At 40.3% G+C, this 21305-nt stretch overlaps 1 protein-coding gene across 1 annotated transcript in view; it reads left to right on the top strand.

Moving 5' to 3' along the window:
- UGCG (UDP-glucose ceramide glucosyltransferase) overlaps positions 1 to 18784 on the top strand; it is an 88676-nt gene extending 69892 nt beyond the window's left edge. The window contains exons 7-9 of the mRNA XM_085641274.1: positions 8882 to 8968; positions 14554 to 14743; positions 16267 to 18784. Coding sequence (XP_085497400.1) covers positions 8882 to 8968; positions 14554 to 14743; positions 16267 to 16437 — 448 coding nt within the window. The 3' untranslated portion in view covers positions 16438 to 18784. The remainder of the gene's footprint in view (positions 1 to 8881; positions 8969 to 14553; positions 14744 to 16266) is intronic.
- Positions 18785 to 21305: the final 2521 nt, after the last annotated feature.

Below are 21305 nucleotides of genomic sequence, written 5' to 3'. Positions count from 1 at the left end.
TGTGAACACTTGCAAAGAAAACTGATTGGGTGGGTTTAACCTCGTTGATTGAAGCCAGCTTTTTCTTGGTGTAACTCGGTGGCTCGAGGCACCATCACAAAGTACAGCAGCATACCCATTGAGTAGGATCCTTCGAGTGGTCGATCTGGTTATTGTCGGATTGTCCATTTAAGGATTAAAATTCCAACCATCGTTGTATCTTTGCTGCCATACTTCAGAGTACATTTGAATCTTTATTACGAATTATGTATATATTTTTTTCTCTTCTCAACTTAATGGTCTGATTTGTTTAATTTATTTATGTATAACGTTTTTTATAGGGCGAACAAGATCCCGAGGGATAACAGAGCGCTTTACAATATGAAGGGAGGAATGACAAAAGCAATATCTATAACAATATCCATAAGAGTAAGGGAGAGAAAGAAAGTACAGTGCAAAATACAACTAGGATGGTAATACAATAAAACAAGTGTAGGCGGGTAGCAAGGGTGAAACACAGTGTACAAGGCGGAGCTGTATCAACCGTAAGAACAAAGTTGGCAGGTGCAATGATAACGGGCCTGTGAGTCTAACCCTATTAGGGTATGAATTACTTCATTAGGAATCTTTTGGCTTCCACTTTGAAAGCAGTCAATGAGGAGATTCTGCGAATTTCCGGTGGGAGAGAGTTCCAAATCTTAGGGGCAGCTCCGGAGAAAGCTCAATGACAACTTCTCTTTTTCTTAAGGGTGAGTGGTTTCAGGAGGAGGACAGAGGCACTTCTTGAAGCTCTTACGCTACAGGATAGTTTAAGTTTTTTTGCAAGGTACGTAGGAGTATTAAGGTGAAGGGCTTTGTGTACAAGAACAGCAATCTTTAATTGAATTTGTGCTTCGAAGGTCAACCAATTGAAGGATTTTAGGACTGGAGATATATGATCTTTTCGCTTGGTATCAGTAACAAGTGTAGCAGCCGACTTATGTGCAGCCCTTAGTGGAGCCAGAGTGTATTTAGGCAGGCCACAGAGGGTAGCACTGCCGTAGTCTAACCTCGGCAAGACAAGTGCTTGAACCACTTGCTTGAAATCATTTGGAGGAAGGAAAGGTTTGATATTTCTGAGAGATCTCATCAAGTGGTTAACTCCTTTGCATACATTGCTGATATGACCTTTCATGTTCAGGTGCTTGTCCATAGTGATACCGAGAGACTTGACTGCGTCTATGATGAGAGGCGTACAGTTGAAAACAGTGAGGTGACTCAGCCAGAGGTCTAGCTTGGGGATGAGATTCGGAGGGGAGATGAGCAGGAATTCAGTTTTAGAGGTGTTGAGCAGTAGATGATTCTCCGTTAGCCAATTTTGAGTAAACATTAGGGTAGTATTGAGTGAGATGTTTTCCGAGGATGAGATTTTCAGATATAATTGCGTGTCGTCCGCATACATGTGGAAGAGAATGTTCCTGAAATTTAGAGAATGTGCAAGCGTTAATGGTTAATGGTTGTGGGGTCTGATCTTTTTCCCTAAAGTTTGCATTGAATATTAACTAGTAATATTATGTGAGTTTTCCCACTCCTCTGATACAATCATTGTTGCATTTCCCTACATTTTTCACACAGGCCTTCCATTTCTTCTACAATAGTGCTCAGCGGTAAAATAATTAACTTGACCCCGAATTGAAAATTCACCATTAGATAATCAAATCATTCAACAACTGTTTATTTCGGGTTCAAGCCTATAAAACAAGACCAGCAATTCTCTAAATCATCACACAAATCATATCTTAAACATAGATGTTACACGTAAAAACAGTCGATTACAAACATTCTCATAAAACTAACAAAGTGATATTAACTATTAAAAACAGTTTAAAATGGGAGAATAACAGCATAAAATGGGTTGATGGATTGAGATAAATTGGACATTTCAGTGCTCAATGCTCCCACATATTTACGCAGTTAGTTGAAAATAGGGGCGAGGAGAAAGGAGAAATAGAAAAACATTCATAGAAAAGATGTATGGAAATTATATATATATATATATATATATATATATATATATATATATATATATATATATATATATATATATATATATATATATATATATATATATATATATATATATATTTTTTTTTTTTTTTCAGAATAATGCACCTACCCTCTTCCTGAGTGGTACACTGTGTAGAAGTATCGGCTAATGCCAAATACCGAAAGCTGTCTGGTGTCAGACCGTAGGCCACAGTAGACCCCGTTGTTTTGTCCCACAGCCACAGAAATGCAGAGTGGTTTAAGCCAGGTCTGCCTATCATATGCAGTACAGAAAAATATGACCTGTTCAACGTCTTGAATCCTATATTTACAAAATACACATGCTGGTAAATCAGCACAATGCGTTTTCCATCCATTTGTGAATTTGTTTAATAATCGTGATCCCTGCCTGAATTTAATAAACAACGTGTGAGCCAAGAGAGGTTATATCATGTCCATGTACAGTTCCCTACCAGGTGTTAGCTTAAAAGATAGAAAGTCATCCACCATACCATCAAATTTATCCTTACCATGTTGACCATTGGTATTGCTATTCCAGTAGGCATCTTTTATTATAGCCTTTTTATAATAGCCTTAGTGCTGAGGGTGATTAGTGAAGTATCATTCCAGGCCTATGTCATAAAGATGGAGTTTAACATGTTGAAACCATAGTGGGAGTTTGGGCTTGCTCATTTTCAACACTTCCTCTGCGGCTTACCTATAATGGGAAAGTTCTGGGGTAGACCACAGTTTGGCCCAATATAGGAAGGTTTTCAACACTGCCAAGTCACTGTCCCGCTTGAGGTCAGTGTCAAAGAAAAGAGGGATCGTTGGAGTACCCTGAGGAAGACTAAATAAGGATTTCTAGTAGCTATTTTCCTTTATTGATATTCCTTGAAAATTTGCAAACCCCCAAATTTCTGACCCATACACTGCAGCAGCCTGGGCTTTGACCTTGTAAATAGGGAGACACATTTGGTGCTGGTAGCCTTGAACCTCTTGAATATTGCAAATGCAGTATGTATCAGTGTTCACTTTTTTGGTACTGATGATTCCATATTTTATATTTGTCAATTCTGATCCCCAGATATTCAACTTTTTCAACCACCTGTAGAGTGGATCCTTTCACTGAGAACCCACCTCTGCAGGCTCTATGGGAATTGAATACCATTACCTTAATTTTTTGGGGTATTCACTTCCAACCTGCGAAGGTCGCAGTAATTAATTCAACATGTTTTGTAGCCCAGCTTGGGTTCGTTAAACCAGGAGGATGTCGTCTACAAAAAGCAGTGCAGGAAATTAACATCCTCCTAATCTACAACATACAAACAGTTACATAGATGCTTCACCACATCATTTATATACGAGAATAGTGTTGGTGCGAGTACACCCCCTCGATGCGCCCACGCTCTACAGATATGCGGTCAGTTACTTCCTCCACCCAAACCCCATCTGACTTGGGCAAAGGTTTTGTTGTGTAATCTTATAAGGATGTCTAAGAGTACATGATCTAGCCCCATGGATGCTACGGTGTACCACAAGTTATTTCTGGGCACAAGATCAACCTAAGATCCACAAAGCCCATATAAAAATGGCCCTTGGAGAGCCTAAGATAATTCAAGATGATACAACCAAGTGAAAGATTTGATCTATCATGCTCACCTTGGCACGAAAACCTGCCTGTAATGGGGATAGGATGGAGGCCTCCTCGACCAACCCCAGAAGTCTAGCCAGGACTGGGCGACAGAAGATCTTCTGAAGGTTATCAATAAGGCTGATGAAATGATAATTACTGTCATCCTTTTTCTACACTGGAATGATCGCAGCACCACGCCAGGACTCTAGGATCTTCCCACCTGCAAGTATCCCATTAGACAGAGCATTAATATATGGTCCCCATACAGTAGGCTCGGAGTGAAACAGGTTACCAGGGACTTTATCGGGACCCAGGTCCTGCCCAGGTTTCCTAGCCTGGATACCACTAGGAGTTTCAGAGAAGGTGAGGCAAATAGAGCCATTTATAGCAATGGCGCCTGGCAGTTTTAGCCATGAAAGCTGTGGCCCTTCATTTGGTTTTGGCATAAATGTTGGCAAAATGATCTACCTAGTGCTGTGGTTGAATTGAGAGCTCTCAAGGGCTAAACAAAAACCTAGCATTACCATGCGAGAAGATACGCCAGAATGTCTGAGTCATTTTCTTCCGCAGCAGCAACTAATGCTAACCAGTTGCTATCTATCCAATTTAGTTTGGTGGATGCAATAATGCGTTTATAGTGTGCACGGGCAACAGAAATTGCCTCTCGGGTACTATTTTAACCGCTTCAACTAGTGTCTCATTCGCCTGGCAGCATTCCTTGTTGAACCATGTAATAACCTGCTTGGGGATATGGGGGCCTTTTTTGAACTTAAGTCCTTATTACAAAGCTGGTGTGAGACACTAAAAATGTCCTCCATGGTGGTTTAATATCGAATATGTATCAAAGTGTTGCTTTGATAGTAATTTAAAAATGGCACTAAAGTAGCAGTCATTTCTGTGGGATCAGAGGTGCTTGATGTAAATGTTTTTCCGTTTACTATAATCGTCTCTTGGTTAACTAAATATTAGGATTCTGGCCGAGTGGCTGGTTGAGAACAGACACCAGATGGTTATCACTTTTAGCGTTCTTCCTACTTTTACTGAAAAAACCCACTGCTTCGTTTTCTTATTTATAACCATGCACCTTGATGAATGGGGTATGACAAAGAGTTTCCATTTTTGACAAAGTCCATGCAAGACTACAACTTTGGCTAACCTTTCTACTACAGGTTGACATCCGTGTAATGTACAGTAGGCCTGGGCGAAAATTTTGTTCCGTTCACGGAAATTGCGATAATTTGACATTTTCGCGTTCCGCGGAGAGCGCAAAAATGTCAAATTCCGGTTTCCGCAGCTTGGCGATAATTTGTTTCTTGCTCGCGCTGTAAAATAATACATTCTCGCGCGCGCGCGATCGCCTTACCTGAATCCCTGCGTTCGCCGACAAGTTTTCTTGATCCGGTCGCGTTCGACAGTTTGCGCCCGCAGTGACGTCATGCGTCGCGCGATCACGTCTTTCTTCTCGCGATCATGCACCGCGAGACAACTCAAAACAAGATGGCCGCGCCCGCAAGCAACCACATGGGTAAGTTGGCGACCCGCAACCATGCAGAAAATCTCGCGAACATGCCGGAAAAAAACTTCCGCATCTTCGCGATATTTCCGCTTGTTTGCAATAATTTTAAACATTTTCGCGATAATTTGCGAAAGTTAATTTCGCAAATTCCGGCCACCCCTAATGTACAGCACATTTGCTAGTCCAAGCAATGACCTGTTATAGAAGTATCGTTGCTCTGCTCTCCCACCAACCTGAAGTTTCTTATTTCATAGAGTCAGAAAAAGTGTTAATTTAGGTAGTCCATTGAAATCTTGTTGTGAAACAGTTGTTCATTTTAGTACATTGTCCTTCTTTGCTCATTTATCTTAGTGCCAAATGCAGTCTCCTGTAGTTTTACTGCTTTGTTGATTGGCACCATCCTCCTAGTTATTCCTTGCAGTGGTTGATGCATGAATGGCTTAGTTGCCATTTTAGGACATTCTTAATAACCATGTTTGCCTTGAGTCAGCACAGGCCATAAATCAGGAGGGCTCTCTGTCCATCTTGCCACACGGTTGTCTAGTTTAGTATCCAGACTACTTGAGTCACAAGCAAGTTTTATTTCCCTGTCTGATCTGTAGTGTAATCTCTGATCATGGATTCACATGGATTCACATAGTTTAACGGCAGTGGTTGCAAAAATGGCCATTCTTTAGTTTTGAGTCCGAGTGGCTGAGAAGTTGTACAAAAGTAGATAGAATAGGAAGTTACCTATATACTCGCCTTCCAAAATCAAATGGAGTTCCATCCAAGGCTGATGATTTTTCAGGCTGCCAAAGGACTAGTTTACACATTCAGAAAGAGTCTTGGTGTCCTGTAGGTGTTGTAGAAAAGGCAGGGAAGACCACTTACATACAACTCCAGCTGGTCTAAGAATCTGGTTTCAGTGCAAGAGGTGTGGGGAAGAGTCCGTGTTCAACCAACACCTAGGATGAGCAGGAAAAATAATTGCTGATCAGCTGGAAATGTACAGATGTAGGCTGTGCAGAGTCAAGGGTGGATGCAGGCTCACCACAGGATGATCTTGCAACACTCGCTACAGGTTCCTAACCACTTTTAAGATTTTAGTTTTGTGCGAATGATCTGGGCAGCACGATTCTCATGGCAGTTGAATCTTAGCTCTGCAAGGCATCTTTAATTCAGTATTCATTCTGCTGAGACTTGTGTTCTTCTGGTTAGTGGCCTTATCTCCTCATCCGACGGTCTTGATTCCTTTTCTTCCAGGGACAGGACACAGCAGCTGGCTTCTTTCAGAATTATAGGCCCTGGACTTGAGCAAAACAGCAACACACAGCCCTGATAATCGTTTTTCTGGGCTGGTGCACAGAGCTCCACCTTGAGCGTAGGTGAAGTGCAAGTTACAAGCTCAAAGCCAGTCGGTTTGTAATTAATGCTCTTTTGGGGCCCCCTAGTGCAAAATAAAAAGTCAAGCTACAATTAAACATCAGATGTCAGTCAACTCAGACAGAATGCATCTTCCTGAACTTTCAGGGATTTTGCATGGCAACTGATTCACCAGTGACAAATGGTCACTGGAATGCGGATTTACCTGAGAGAAACCAAAAACTTAAAGCCATGGTATAAAGATGGTTAAACACTTCCAGGCAAAACAGATAAGAAAAGGGCGATGCTTGAGGTGAAAGGTGAGCTAAAACTGATAACCAGGTTCAGCAGCATGTATGGCTAAACTATGAAGGCGAGTCGCCATTTTGTACAGCATTCACTATCATTTTGTTCTCCATCGGCCACAATTCTTCCTGCGCAGTGTTTTAAACAATCCGCCTCAATCCTGGTGATGTAACAAACTCACTGACGGGACATTCAGCAGCGGGCCTTACTATTTTCAAGGGCATGTGCCACTGGCCTGCAACCGGCAGCCACCAGTCATGGTTTTTTGCCATCCCTCAGTAGGAAATGCGATACACTTTAGTTCCACCTCCTGACCAGCAAAGCCCAGTACACTTTGCGAACATAACTGGTATCTTGCAACACTTCCAGCGGACTTCCAAATGTCCGTTTCAATGGCAGAAATGCAAAGGGTAAAAAAAAGAAAAACTGGGCACAGTAGCACTCCTTTTTTTGTCACTTGAGGAATATTGTACCTACAGCAACCTTTAGCAGACATCCGATTTTAAAAGTTTCAGTGGTGAGCTGTTGTCTTATTAAATGTCTTCAGAATTGGGTTGTGTTGCTTGGTTACGTTTTTTTTAATGGTTTTGGTTTGCTTTCATAAAAGGATGTTGCGTAAACTGAAATTTTCTGTTTCCACGCACTAAGCATAATCCTGGCTGCCTTAATGTCACAGAGTCCAAGATAATAAAATGAAATGGGTTCATGGTGCCCTGCGTATTTGTAATATAGCCACCAGCACTTGGAAAAATTGTAGTTTTCAAAGATTTGAACCTCTAATGCTTTGCTGTATTCTGGCTGGAAGAGCATTCCATGGTTTTACCTTCTTACTAGGTCTTAGTCCTAACACTGTACACCTTTCGGTGTTTTGCTGGTGACCATCTACTGCTGTTGTAGGACTCGAGTAACCCACTTAGCCTATATATAGTGAAAAATAACTTTTAGATGATGTAGGTCATTCTTCTACGTTGCCTGATTGTACAAGCATTACATCCTAAACATAATGTGCCCCTTGATGGTCAACCACTACATGCTAGCTCCACTTTGAGATTTTATGCAGACTACACTTGGTTCTGGCTTTATGGCCTTGATAGTATAGGATCTCTTATGATGGGTGACCACTTTGGAATGTTTCAGTAGGGTACGATGATTCTTGCACATCTAAGCTTCCATGTTACAGCGCTCAGTGAACGTTGATACTTGGATCAATGCAGTTCTCTCCCTCTCTGTTTTCCTGAAACTAACGGACTCAGGGTTTCCATTAGTTCCTTGGAGAGCATTACTTGTATATCAATAAGGGCTAGCTCAGTGTAGTTCTGTAAAATGTCACAGAGTTGTGAGAAGCTGCAGTCTACTTTGTTAGTAGAATTTGTATAGTATTGCTTTTTTGCTTTTCGTGCATCTTTCCACAATCTTCACTGTTCGGCTACAGAGAGCATTACGAGCTTGTATTCTATTTCCTCCAAGTACACTCTAGAAGCCAATACGTTTGCCTCATGTCTCTATTATTTGAGTCAAACTAAAGGTTTACTACTTGTATCAGGGACCTTACTAAAGCTATTGTTGAAGGTGCAACAATGTTACATTTATCATTCAATACCTCCTACAGTTCTAAATTATTTTCTAATGGACATTTAGTTCCCTCTTAGGAATGATCCCGCACCCTCCCAGTTTGGAAATGCGAAGGTCTACATTGGACCATTTGCGGACCATAATTTGGGTCCCTTGAAGGACCTTCAACAATAATGTCTTTGTCAGTTGGTCAATAAATCAAGGAAGCATTAGAGATCGTTGGCAATTTTCCCATCCTAGCCATATCCCCAGTAGGTTTGTGATAGAATGCCTAAAAATGTTAGAAGTGTATGGGATGCACACAGGTATCGCTTTGACCTATTTGTTTGAAAGGGTCTTATAACATGACCTTTGAGAGTTTTGATTGCATTTTGTGTATTTCACGTCAATGATAATTGGCTTGTGCTTTTCTTCTCCAAGGCTTTAGAGCACCCTTGACTTTTTTGCATAGATTATAGCTACTGCGTGTTTTTTTTAAACTGTACACACTGTTTCTTTTTCAGAGGTTGGAAATTTGCCATGGCCACTCAAGTTGCAATGCAGAACTCTGGTTCATATTCCATTTCTCAGTTTCAGTCCAGAATGATAAGGTAAATTTCAAATGTTGTTATACAAACTCCTGTTTTTGTTGTTGCTTAAATTTCACACACTAGACCTTTTATCTTTGAAAGGTATTCATTGTGGTTTTTTATTTTTATTTTGCTTGCGCATCTAAATTTTGTGTTTGTTTATTAGGTGTGTTTCAAGTTAAGCAAATATTCCGCCTCAAAATTCTACCTTGGAAACTTAATCTAACCACAGCATTTCAATTTGCTCGACGAGTTCCTAGTTGGTTATGCTAATATTTAGCAGCATTTCACTTTTATTCGGTTTCACTACATATTCCCTGAAATTGATTGTGATGCTGAAACTTAATGCGTATTTTCTGCAAAGAAGGCCAAAATATAGAGATCTTTATAACCAAGCATCAGCTAAACTATGAAGTATTTTATATCTGTACCGGACCTCTGGTACCCCAAAGTTTGTACTTTGAAGAGGGGACTGCCTTACATATTAGTTCTTAAAGATCTAGTTGTGGTCATGTGTGTTTGCGACATAAATATTGGGAGTATTCTCATTACCTGTTTGTCATCCTTGTGAATTATTCAGAGAATTTAGATTTTCAGAGGAGACCAAAGAGCCATGAGTTGATCTTACCGTACTTCAGTTAATGCCTGCAAGGGTCTTCCTGTTAGGATCAGACAGTCCAGCTCTTGCACACACCAGCATCAGCGTCCCCAAAATGTACTTACTCTGGTTACTTGGTTGATTTTAAACCGCGGTTTTCCCCACAGTCCCACTACTGTCCGGTGCAAAGCTAGTCTGTTCAATTGGGTGTCTTTTGAGCTTGACTGTTGTACAGAAGTGCCATTGGATCGTCCTAGACACACACAACTAAGACCAAAATGTCCCATTTGCTCTTAAATGGGCAGGCATAGGAATAGATTTTTACATCATGAGTTTCGTGACCTAGCTTGGCCACTAGATTAATTCTCTCAGGTAAGAGATCTCGAGACATTTTAAGCGCCTATTCAAAATGTTTGTTTAAAAGGAATTAAAGTTCTTTAAACAAAATATATATATATATGTAACATAGACTGGACAGAGAATAAACTGATGCTACTTTAAGGCTTTTGTCCCAGCTGCACCCACATCTTTCTTCAGCTAAATACCCCCAGTTTGTGTTTTTTATGCTCAGCCGTTGAAGATTCCAGAAGGTTCTGGCCTTTGTTTTTTAGTCTTTTCGATTTCTGCTTTTGGTATCTCTTCAGGCTATTTCTGCAGTTTCTGCTTTTATTGTTTTCGCTTTAATTTTGCTGTCTTGGTTTAACAATTGCAGCACATCTGAAAAGAAAGATGAACATCGAAGTTGTCATGACATTGCTATTATTTATATATTTAAGAACTTGAATTCCTGTAAAAACACACTTGACCCATTCCTCCTCCCCAATTAAATTATTTAAATCAAAATCCTGGAGTTCTAATATCCAACTGCACAACATGGTTAAACCAAACTACCTTTCAGCTGTCGCTGCAACACCATCTGGGATAGTGGGTCCACCTGGTTAGCTTTAGGTGAACGACAGGCAGGGTTTCCAAAGAAAGGAAAATATGCACTAGTAGTCTAGTTTCGATCATGTTTACTTTTTAGAAGTATGTACAAAAGTTATGGCCACTGTCGTAAGTTTCATTTATTTCTGTCAATACTTTGTACTTGGGTGTTGTGTCGTCAGTGACCTTTTCCTTGCTCGGACATTATAAATCCAGTCGCCTGGCAATTGGTGTGTGCATTCCTCACTCATTTTGTAAATATCCTACTTCACAGAACTGCTCTATTCATTTATATCTCTTCTCAAAAATGTTATAATCTTAAACCACAAAATCGGTTAAAACATTACTTTCGAGCAAAGTATCTCAGAATCCGTGCATGTTAGTGCATCACACCTTCCTTGTAAGCCCATATCTTCATATCTGTAAACCAAAGCATAAAGAACGGTTTGTTCTCATTAAAGTTCCAGTAGATTAAAACTTATCTCTTACAACCAAAATATCAGGGTACTCTACCCTCCACACAAAGCCTTAGTGCTGGATATATCATCAAAATAATATTTGCGTTGTTTTAAGCACCTTCTGTCATGGCGGTTCCTCCTCGGCGGATCTCTTTTCCAAGTATTTTTTAATCCTGCTTTTCTTCTCTATAGCTGACTTAAGTAGGTCTCTTGTTTTACTTGTATTTCTACTGTTCAGACTAAGAACTGCATGTCTTGAATCGCCTGAGCCCTCTCTTACTTACACATCAGGTTTTTCTAGCCATCTTGCTTCAGTCTATGCTCGTTTTCTCCATGGTAGTGGGACTTTCATTTGTAGAATTATGACCTTAATTTGATTAAAGTTGTGCCTTTCCTATATAACATGCCTTGCTACGGGTGAGTCCAAGTTTTGCAGTTCAACATGTGGCCGGTGTTCATTCTACCTCACTTTAGCAGTCCCTCATCCCACCATGATAACATTTACATGCGCAGAGGTTCGCATATATACAGTACTATGAATTACAAGTGCCATACTGTTAAAATTTGATCTGTTTCCTCGTGTACGATTGTGCAGTTCAGACATTGTTGACAGAAAAACGTCTTATTTTAAAAACATTTTTTACCTGTCCACTAATATTACCTTTCTTGGTTTTCATCTGTCTGTTTTATCTCTGTTTTGATTTCTAAAGCCATCATCGTGTTAGATCAATTTAAATTTGTTGTATAACTCTTTATTTGCATGGTTTGTTACATAAATAAGTTTATTGTCCAGTTTTACTTTGTATTGTAGTAGCTACAATCATGTGGCGAAGGTTTGTGAGAAGGCAGTCTTTAAACAGCTGTCTTCGTTTATTGAAACGTCTGGTGCTCTTCACCTGTCTCAGTCCGGTTTTAGAGCCTCACACAGCACCGAGACTGCTTTGGTTAAGATAACAGAGGCCATTAGGGACTGCTGTGATTCTGGAGGCAGAGCGGCCCTGGTTTTACTGGACCTCTCTGCCACATTTGATACGGTTCCACATCGTCAGCTTTTAGCTCGCCTGTCTAACATTGGAATCTCAGGTCAGGTGGGGGACTGGATCGAATCCTTTTTGACCAACAGATCTCAACAAGTGTGGATACCGCCTTTTTCGTCCACACCAAGAAGCATTACTACAGGCGTCCCTCAGGGCTCTATGCTTAGCCCTCTGCTTTTTAATGTGTATATGACTCCACTCATATATTTGGCGGAAGAATTGGGTGCCAAAGTTATAGTTTACGCTGATGACACCCAGTTGCTTTTCACATGGAGGAAAGATGAGGCCTCCGTGGAATCAGCTAAAAACTGCCTGACGGAAGTTTTTAACTGGCTGGCTCGGGCCCAACTCAAATGCAACGAGGAAAAGTCGGAGGTCCTTCTTTATGGAAACTTTCCGCCGAATTTTCGAGATGACTTGTGCCCACGGGCTTCCCCAAGCCAAAAACCCTGGGTAGTCCAGCAAAAAACCTGGGGGTATGGTTTAGCGAGGACCTCAGATTCCGAACTCAGATTAATAGGTTGGCAGGAGTGTGCTTTGGTACATTTTAGCTTCTCTATAAGTTTCTGCCGCTCCTGCCAAAAGCAGCCAAAGAAATGGTGACCCGCGCTCTCATCCTGTTGCGGCTTGTTTATGCCAACTCCCTTTATAGCGGCCTGCCCTGCTACCAGATAAAAAAGCTGCATTGGCTACCTGTTGAACAGCGCATCCTGTTTAAGGCATTAACCATCGCCCATGGTACCCTTTACAAAACTGGACCCTGTTACCTTAGGAGACGTTTTAATTTCTATACGCCATCCGGACCCCTCCGGTCAACAGGTCAATGCCTTGTTGCCATTCCACGCTACCGCCTTACCAGAACGGTAGGGAGTTCCCTCTCCGTTAGGGCGGTTAGGGCCTGGAATAGCCTGCCCTTTGAGCTCAGGAATAACCATGATCTGAGGACATTCAAGAAGCAATTGAAAACCTTACTCTTTAAATGGTTTAGCTGCTATTCTCACTTCTGCTCACCCTCGCATAGGCCTTTTGCACCGGGACACTTCCAGGTATCTGTGCACGCTACAAATGCTTGGTAACATGACATAACATTATTCTTTATGGTCCCTCTTCACTCCTTTGTGAAATATCATCCTCACATCCTTTTCATTTACATTTATAGGAAAGGCATTTAAAAAACCCTTTTACAGATCTACACATTTCAAACATTACTTTTATTTCTGATTTTCACATGCAAAGTAAGAAAATGCAGATTACAGAAAAACATTGTTTATCAAAAGATTTGTTTAAAAAAAAAAAAGTGTTGCGGCATCCTGTACAGACATAGACATTTATAGGGGGCAATTTACAAAAGCATTAATGAGTATGGGAAGTAGTAATCTTTATACGGACTCCCACCTGTCTTTGTGAATCGGCCCAAAGGGTACAACTGCTTATTCATAAAAGTGCAGAGCGGGGCTCAGTCCTTTCTATTTGTAGTTGCAGCTTATAATTATGACCGAAATCTTCCTATTTTTGATGTTTTGGGACCAACTCAAAAAGTCATGTAAGAGTACATAAAAGTACTACAGGAGTACTCTTTTCCATACTTTCCCATGACTTAATGAATTGGACCCCAGGGGTTTTCAGTTTCAATCAAGGGAGGTATTCATGATTGAAACCAAGGATTTCAAGTAAGTAACATTACGTTTTACATTATGCCTGCTGTGTATCACATTGCACCTCTGTGTGCGTTGTAATGCGGAGTCATGACTACTATAACCTCCACTGAAAGGAACTGAGGAGGTCAGCCTGTTATAAGAAAGGTCAAGGCAGATATATACACTTGACAATGCCATGCGGCTCAAGCTCAACTATTGTCCCTTAATGCTTAGAGTGCAAAATAATAGTGTTTTCGCGTGGGGAATATTCTAACATCCTATAACTATCTAGATATTTTTTTTATTTTCCTCCGTAGGCACTTAAAAGTGCTTACACCGGGTTAGGTTCACATGTACACATCATAATACATCCCCATACAAACCTAGACGTCCATCTTGCCCTCTTGGAGCCAGTAAAAAGCTGCCGGATTTCGCATGGCCACATAGCACTGTTGTGAATGCCAGCGTTTGATATGTTATCATTGTTGCTGGTTATAGTGCCATGAATGTTTTATCTGAGTGCATATTTGTTGGATAACATTTTCGTGGTAGCTCGTATCTGTCCTTGATGATTTGTTTTTTCTTCTTTTGATTGCTATTTTAGACATAATACTGAATGGCGATTACATACATGTTGCTTAGAATGTTGTTTAATTTTTAATTTTCAAAAATTGGCAGTATGTGTAACACTAGTGAAGTAGTCTTTAGTTTCCCATTGTAAGGACATAAGTACTGTATTTAAAACCAGAATAAAATGTAAGTATTATTTTATCAGATTTCATCAGTTTTAAAATATTTTTAAAAATCCCACATAAATCTTTGCCGGTACCACATACAGTATTTCTGTGGATACAGTAAATGAGTGTTTGACAATTAAAGCAACTTGGAAATGGCTGTGCCGCTACCCGCCAGTGAGATTTTGTAGTTGAGATTTCCTCCTCATTTCTTTCAGGTGGGCCAAACTGCGAATAAACATGCTGCCTGCTACAATTGTCTGTGAACCCATCTCAGAATGTTTTGTTGCCAGTTTAATTATTGGTTGGGCAGCACATCATATTTTCAAGTGGGACATCATGGTATTTTTTATGTGCCACTGCTTGGCATGGTTCATCTTTGACTACATTCAACTGAAAGGTGTCCAGGTATGTGCCATTGATTAAATGTATGGATTTTGACATTTTTATCTATTCTGCCAGCTTGCCAGGCACTGGCATTCAAATTAAAATGTACTTTCTGAGCATTTGTTTTAGATTTTCAGTTCATTAGAACCTTTATATGGTATAGGGAAATGACTGAAATTACTTTAAAGCAAAATGTCAACTGCTACGTACAAAAAAGCATGCTATCCATCGACCAGCACTTTGTCAGACATGGCAATGCTACCTAAATGTACCTATATTACATGAAATATTCACTTTTATATGGCGCTCTCTAAAGGAGTAACACTTGCTAACGCAGCACTGCATGCAACGTACCTCATGCTTAAATCTGAAGAGAACCTACCTAGGCCTCCGTGCTCTTGCTTTTTCTAGCACAGAGCACAAGCTCCAGTGAAACATTGTGGCCTAGCTCTATCTTAAGCTAAATGTTGATTATCCACTTCTCCCTGGCTTTTCCGTCTCACTGCCTTACACTCTGTTTTACCTAGTCCTTGAATTTATAAGCCATGCAGTGCAGAAGTACAATGATACTTGTATTCAAGAGTGCTTCTTCGTTCTTGGCGTTTTGTGTAAACTGGCATGTTGCAGCCCTCACCTTTCTTAAGAATCCTTGCATCCTCTTTATGCTGTACTACAGAAATTAGAACAGCACTGTCATTTCCAAAGTCAGGCAGACTTTCTGGGAATGGTTGAGATTTTACTTGCAATGGCACGAAGGGGGTTGGAACATTATGATATTAAAGTGTTTCAAACAAGTATATGTAGAGAGTAGCGGAGAGCGAGTGTGCAGGTGAGTTCCTTTTCTTTTTTCAAGTCCCCATTATATTAATGCAGCTCCTAGCCAGAGGCTTCAATCTAAGCTCCTATCAACACACACAGACAGACACTGTGGAGACCTCAGGACTGCAGAGATGGTACAAGCAATAGATAGCAAATTTCTCCATGTGGTATTCCACAAGTTCATATCCTTATTTTACGCCATGGTTGCTGCTTAGTTTGACCATATCAAAGCCACTAAAATCACAACATAGTTTTTGCTGCACTGAATCCTTTAATGTACTGCTTGCAACTACTACAGTGTAGTTACTCTGTAGTGTTTTGCCAAGTTGTGCATCTATGCTTCTAAAACGTGTACAACACTCTACCATCCTCTGTGCTATATCACAACTTCACAAAGCAAAAACAGTCAAATGCTTTATAAAGCCTATGGTTCATTTATATTTAGCATGTGCTTGGATTTCCCGGTTGTATAAAAAAGAAAAATACTATGATATAGTTTGTTATTGTATGAAAGCCTTTTTGGTGCAAGCAGATATTTGATGAAGTCAAAAAGAACATATTGGCCAATTGAACCAGTTAGCGAGAACCAATGCGGTCATAAATAGTTTAGACTAGACAGTGTTCTTACTCTGTCCAAAAGCTGGTTTTCTTGGGTACTATTAACTGTTGTACTTAATGGCTTGAAAGTGATTAAATATTCATGTAATTTGTTCTTCGATTCCCAGGGTGGTGCTTTATCTTTTTCAAAGCTCGATTACGCCGTAGCTTGGTTCATTCGAGAATCTATGACGATATACATCTTTCTATCTGCCTTGTGGGACCCAACGATCAGCTGGAGGACAGGACGGTATAGGTTACGCTGTGGTGGCACTGCCGAGGAGATCCTTGATGTATAACCTTGGTTGGGACTGCGTATTAACAAAAAGAAAAAGTATTATAAATTATGTTTCTATAAATGCTTTTAATGATATGTAACTTGAAAAGTTTTATTACATGTATCTTTTTGGTATCTGACCTTTAATTTATTTTTTGCATGGCACTTGCCTCTGTGAAAGCAAATTCCATCTTTAGTTTATGCCAGCTTGTACAGTGGATCCTATTTTTTCTTGTTTGAGCAAAGGGAGATTCACTGCACTTGGCCCGTAGACCCATTTCCCGCGTAGTTGCTCTGCAGTAAACATTATGTTGGCTCGCCCTTCAAAAATACTTTTTAAGATTTGGGATGTTTTTTTATGGCTCTGGGCAGCTCTTTTTATTGCACCATCCACCATTACAAGTACTTCTGAGTTGGAGCAGTATCTTGATATGGTGTGCGTTGTGGAGCGAACTGCACGCGACTAAAGTGTCGTTCGCTTAAATGTTGGGCAGCTACACTATTTTTGAACCTTTGCACTTCCTGAGCCACTTAGCAAAGGTACTACCTCTCACTGTTTCTGCAGAGCAAACCTGAATCTTCATTCCTGTTCCTTCAAAACGAAAAATACAATTTGAACAAGTGGACCGGCTGGAGGGTACGGATTTTAGTCTATTTCTCTTCAGTGCAATGAACCGTGTGGAGATTAATGGTTTTGAATAGCTTGGTGGTGGGTTCACGCAGGTTGATCTTGTGAAATGTTGCCAGCACCCAAGCTGTTTTTAGCCTGTCGTTTCTTCCAACCCCTCATGCTTCTGTCCCGTCCCTCTTTTTCTCTGTGAGTTTTTTTGTTTCTTTTTGTTTATATGCAAGTGAATATTGTCCGGGTAGGTTTGAGAGACCGCAGTTCAAGAACATTTCACATGAGCTATTTTGTTATAAAATGTCATATTGTTGATGGGAATGTAATTTCATGACACAAATATGTAATATCTTCTGAAGCAAAAAAAAGTGCATGTATTTTGTTCATTGCCAGTAAACTGAAAAAAAATCACAGCAATTATTGTAAATATATACATATGTAATAAAAAAGGGCAGGGTGAGTAAAAATACTAACTGAATTGTATACACTCTTAAAATATTTAATTGTCAAACAGTCTACTGATAGATAGCTTACCTTATGCAGTTGATTTAGTCATATTTCAGTTGGGATTTCTGTTCTCAGCCGGTATGATTCAAGGGGCATAGATTATAAGCAAGCTGTAATGCAGGGTGTATTACATTGTTCTGTGCTACTTCACTGTCTGTACTTACTAGCTTGCTTTCTGTCTGAATGTTCTTGAATTGTGGCGAACTGGACTGGTTTTTATTTAGTTACAAAAAAATTATCAAGGAGTAACAGTTGAACAGGCAATGCGTTAGCCTTTCATGTAATTGTATATAAGCTTATCTTTTTTTCTTCATTACAAAGGACTAGCATGCTAGTCATGACGAAAGTCCTTAACACTAGTTTATTCTATAGTATTGACAAATATGGCAGTTCTGCGCCATAACTTAATACTGCCTTTGCCAGTAAGCACTGTTTATAGTATATTAGCAATAACTATTTATGAAACATGGGCAATTTACTGAGCCAGTCCATTCATTGTCTGCTAAATGCGCACATTCGCAGGAAATGTAAGATATGTATAGCTTTTATTCAGACCTAATTCTCTGCCTTATGACATCATTGACTTTGTTTGAAGGGCATTTCTTTTGTACATGGGGAGGGCTTTGGCTGCATGTTCAGACCATTCATATGATTCAGGATGTTTCCTGAGGAAGTTGCACACAGAAAACCAGTCTAGTTGTGACCCACTTAAGTTTCATTTTTGTTTGTTAATGTAAATGTAATAGCTTTGTTCTGTTGATTGTATATTTTTTTGTGTGTTAAAATGAAGTTTGGTTGATGCCTTCCCATGCACTGCTTATGAGTTGCTTCGTTTGATGCTGAGTATGGGGCGGATCAAAGTAATGGCAGTCTAACAAAAAAAGAAAGGAAGAAAAGGCTGGACAAACTTCTTTTAAAAAAAAATGTTTTGTAGATATTATGAATTGACTGTTCTATATGTGTGCATTTTGCACTACTTGAACCTGTGTTACTTCGAGGAAAAAACAGCTCTGCTGAACCAAACAGCTTATCTTCATAATGAAAGAGAAGCCGATACAACTGAATGCCGAAGATGGCAGCATAAGCAGAATTTAAAACAAAATTCCATGTATTTTGTTAATTTAAACTTGTCTTAAACATAGGTACCAATGAAGAAATGTATGGAATAGACCATGTTTATTTAAAAATCATTGTCTTCTGAGTTGTTTCTGTTAAAATAAATTTTTGATACAATCAAAAACTTATATTTAAGTTGGCTTTTTACTCGTTCTACCACAATTCTACAAAGGTTTGTTTTTTTAGCACACACTAGTATTGAATGCTGAAGAAAGATCATGGATTACAACCCAACAGGGAAACAAACATGTAAGTATGAATATAATCTCGCCACAAAATAAATAAAGGAAATAAATGGTTAGAACAAGCATTGGCAAGATCACTTGGTCCTGCCCACTGGATTTGCCAATGCAAACCATAGCCCGTTTAAATGATGCTAGAAATGAGGCAACCCAATCTAATGCTTTTTCGCCATTTCCTGTCCCATGCAGACTGTAAGATCTTTGTGACAATATGGTATTGGCAGCCGTTTGAGAACGTTCAAAGTGGCTGTGCCTCCCTGATCTTAAATTACACTTTTCTTTTCTATAGTTGGACTGCTAATGTGACTCTTTTCCATGATGCTGGAGGTCAGATTCAGAAAAGTCCAATGAACCGTTCGCGGCAATGAAGGTGGGGGACTTGAGCAGTGATATCTCTTTCACTCCCTCCCGCTCCCTCCCTAAATGCATGTTATAGAAGGAAGCACAAATAGTTTGGTTTTCCTCCATAAAGACAGAAGACCAAGGTTTGCACACAGAAAGATGGAAGGACTTTCTTTTGAACACTACGGAGATTACAGAATGCCTTCACAATTTTGAAAATCTAATCCAAAAGATTGTTGATTTCTTATAGTCTGTCAATGCAAAAGAGTATTTAGACTTAGGTTCTTTGAAAAGACTGTCTCCATGCACTCTCTTCTAATGTGCAGCCCATTTGACTTTGATCATGACCTGGGTGAACCATGGGGCAGAAGGCATGGAGCAATGGGTGCATGACTGCTTAAACATGAAATAAATACATTCATTTGAAACTAATGGAGGCCTACTTACCAATTTATGCAGCCCCAATGTGGGACATGAATCCATTAATTTTCCAGATGGGAGTGCATAGGATTGTTCTCCCCAAACATTTAAATGACATAAGGCCAAAACTTTAGAGACTATTAGAAACCGATGAGATGAGAGAAATCAATAACAAACTCTTTTGCAACATGTGGAGGCCACTACATTCAAATGCTTAAAAGGGAGTTGTAGGCATTTAGCGACATACCCAGAAAAGTATTTCTCATGAATAATTCTTATAGCAGATTCCTCACCTTATGAATGTTCCTCAGGCATCAGACTGGATCCGGAATCTTTAAAAGCAGAACTCTTGTGCCTGTAGGTTCTGTTGTGCAGCTCCACAACGTCATTCCGCTACGAAAATGACAAGCAGAACCCCATACAAGCACCCCACCCATGCACACTGATGTCAGTTCCTTTCTTTACAGTGGATGTGAATCGGAGCTTCTCCTTGTTCTTTTCACAATTACTTTTTTCCAAATTATCTAGTGTGCAAGGGATAATGTCACCCGGTAAGATGACCGGGTTTAAACCGTGAAGGGACTGACATCCTCACAAGGTCTGTTTATGGTGCCTAGGTCGGAACAAGATTTCAGGTCTTGTGACGACTGAGCCCAGATGAACTCGAAAGGCCATATGGGACCATATGGCCAAACTTTACGTTGCCAAATACAAGAAGACTCCATACCGTGACCAGTCCAAGTCAAAAGGAAGGTCCTGTTCCTGAAGCAGATCATCACCAAAGTTAAAGGCTTCAGGTAGGTCCAAGAAAAAGCATAAGAGGTTGATCCAATAATATACCCCTTCCCACCACTCTCGGACTCCAGAGAAGGTGCAAGGGCATCAACATGCCTTCTGGTTTTCATCAAAACTGACTCAGAGTTTGGTCCTGGTGACATCGCATCAAGTAGAAGCCATACTGCTCAGATTCAGCACTTCAGCGTCTCTCTCTCTGGTGGGCCTTTGGGCCCCTCGGCGCTGTCTCTGCCCCTTCAAACTCGCATCGGGTTCAGCACTGGCTACGGTGCTAACTTCAGTTCAGACACTATCCCATCTGCCAGTTCTTTCATATTGACATCGATGTACAGCCCATATTGCTATCGGACTCTGAGCAGAATCCACCTCGACCGAAATCATGCCTGGCTCCAAGCGGCATGCAGTCACTAGGCAATCCTTCAGATTACTATACCTCGCTCTTACCAATTGGTAGGACCAAAACTTTATACAATCATTTCTGCACTGACTTGGCTAATGATAGCTATGATGAAGGGGATAACTATTTTACCCAATAAGATGAGGAAAACTGGTATGTAAAACTGTATGATGCCATTGGGCTGGATACTTCCACAGATACTACCCTTGTGTGCCCCCTGAGAGGAAAGGGCCTCTTTATCTGTTATGTAAACAGCAGTAGAGGTTTTAGATTTACTGCTCCCCACTAAGGAGGTGGAGACTAATGCATTGACTGAAGTTCTTTAACCTGGTCATACTCCCACAGAGACCTTGCTCTCATGTAAGGGGCCCTTTTGGGCACTTGGTCAGAACGATGTTCAGGTCTGCCCGTTAATAGGCAGGTCGTTCTTTGCCATCGTCCCACACCAG

The sequence above is a fragment of the Triturus cristatus genome, chromosome 2_2, assembly GCF_964204655.1.
Source record: "Triturus cristatus chromosome 2_2, aTriCri1.1, whole genome shotgun sequence".
Classification (NCBI taxonomy): Eukaryota; Metazoa; Chordata; class Amphibia; order Caudata; family Salamandridae; genus Triturus; species Triturus cristatus.
This window is presented reverse-complemented; position numbering and strand designations above follow the sequence as displayed.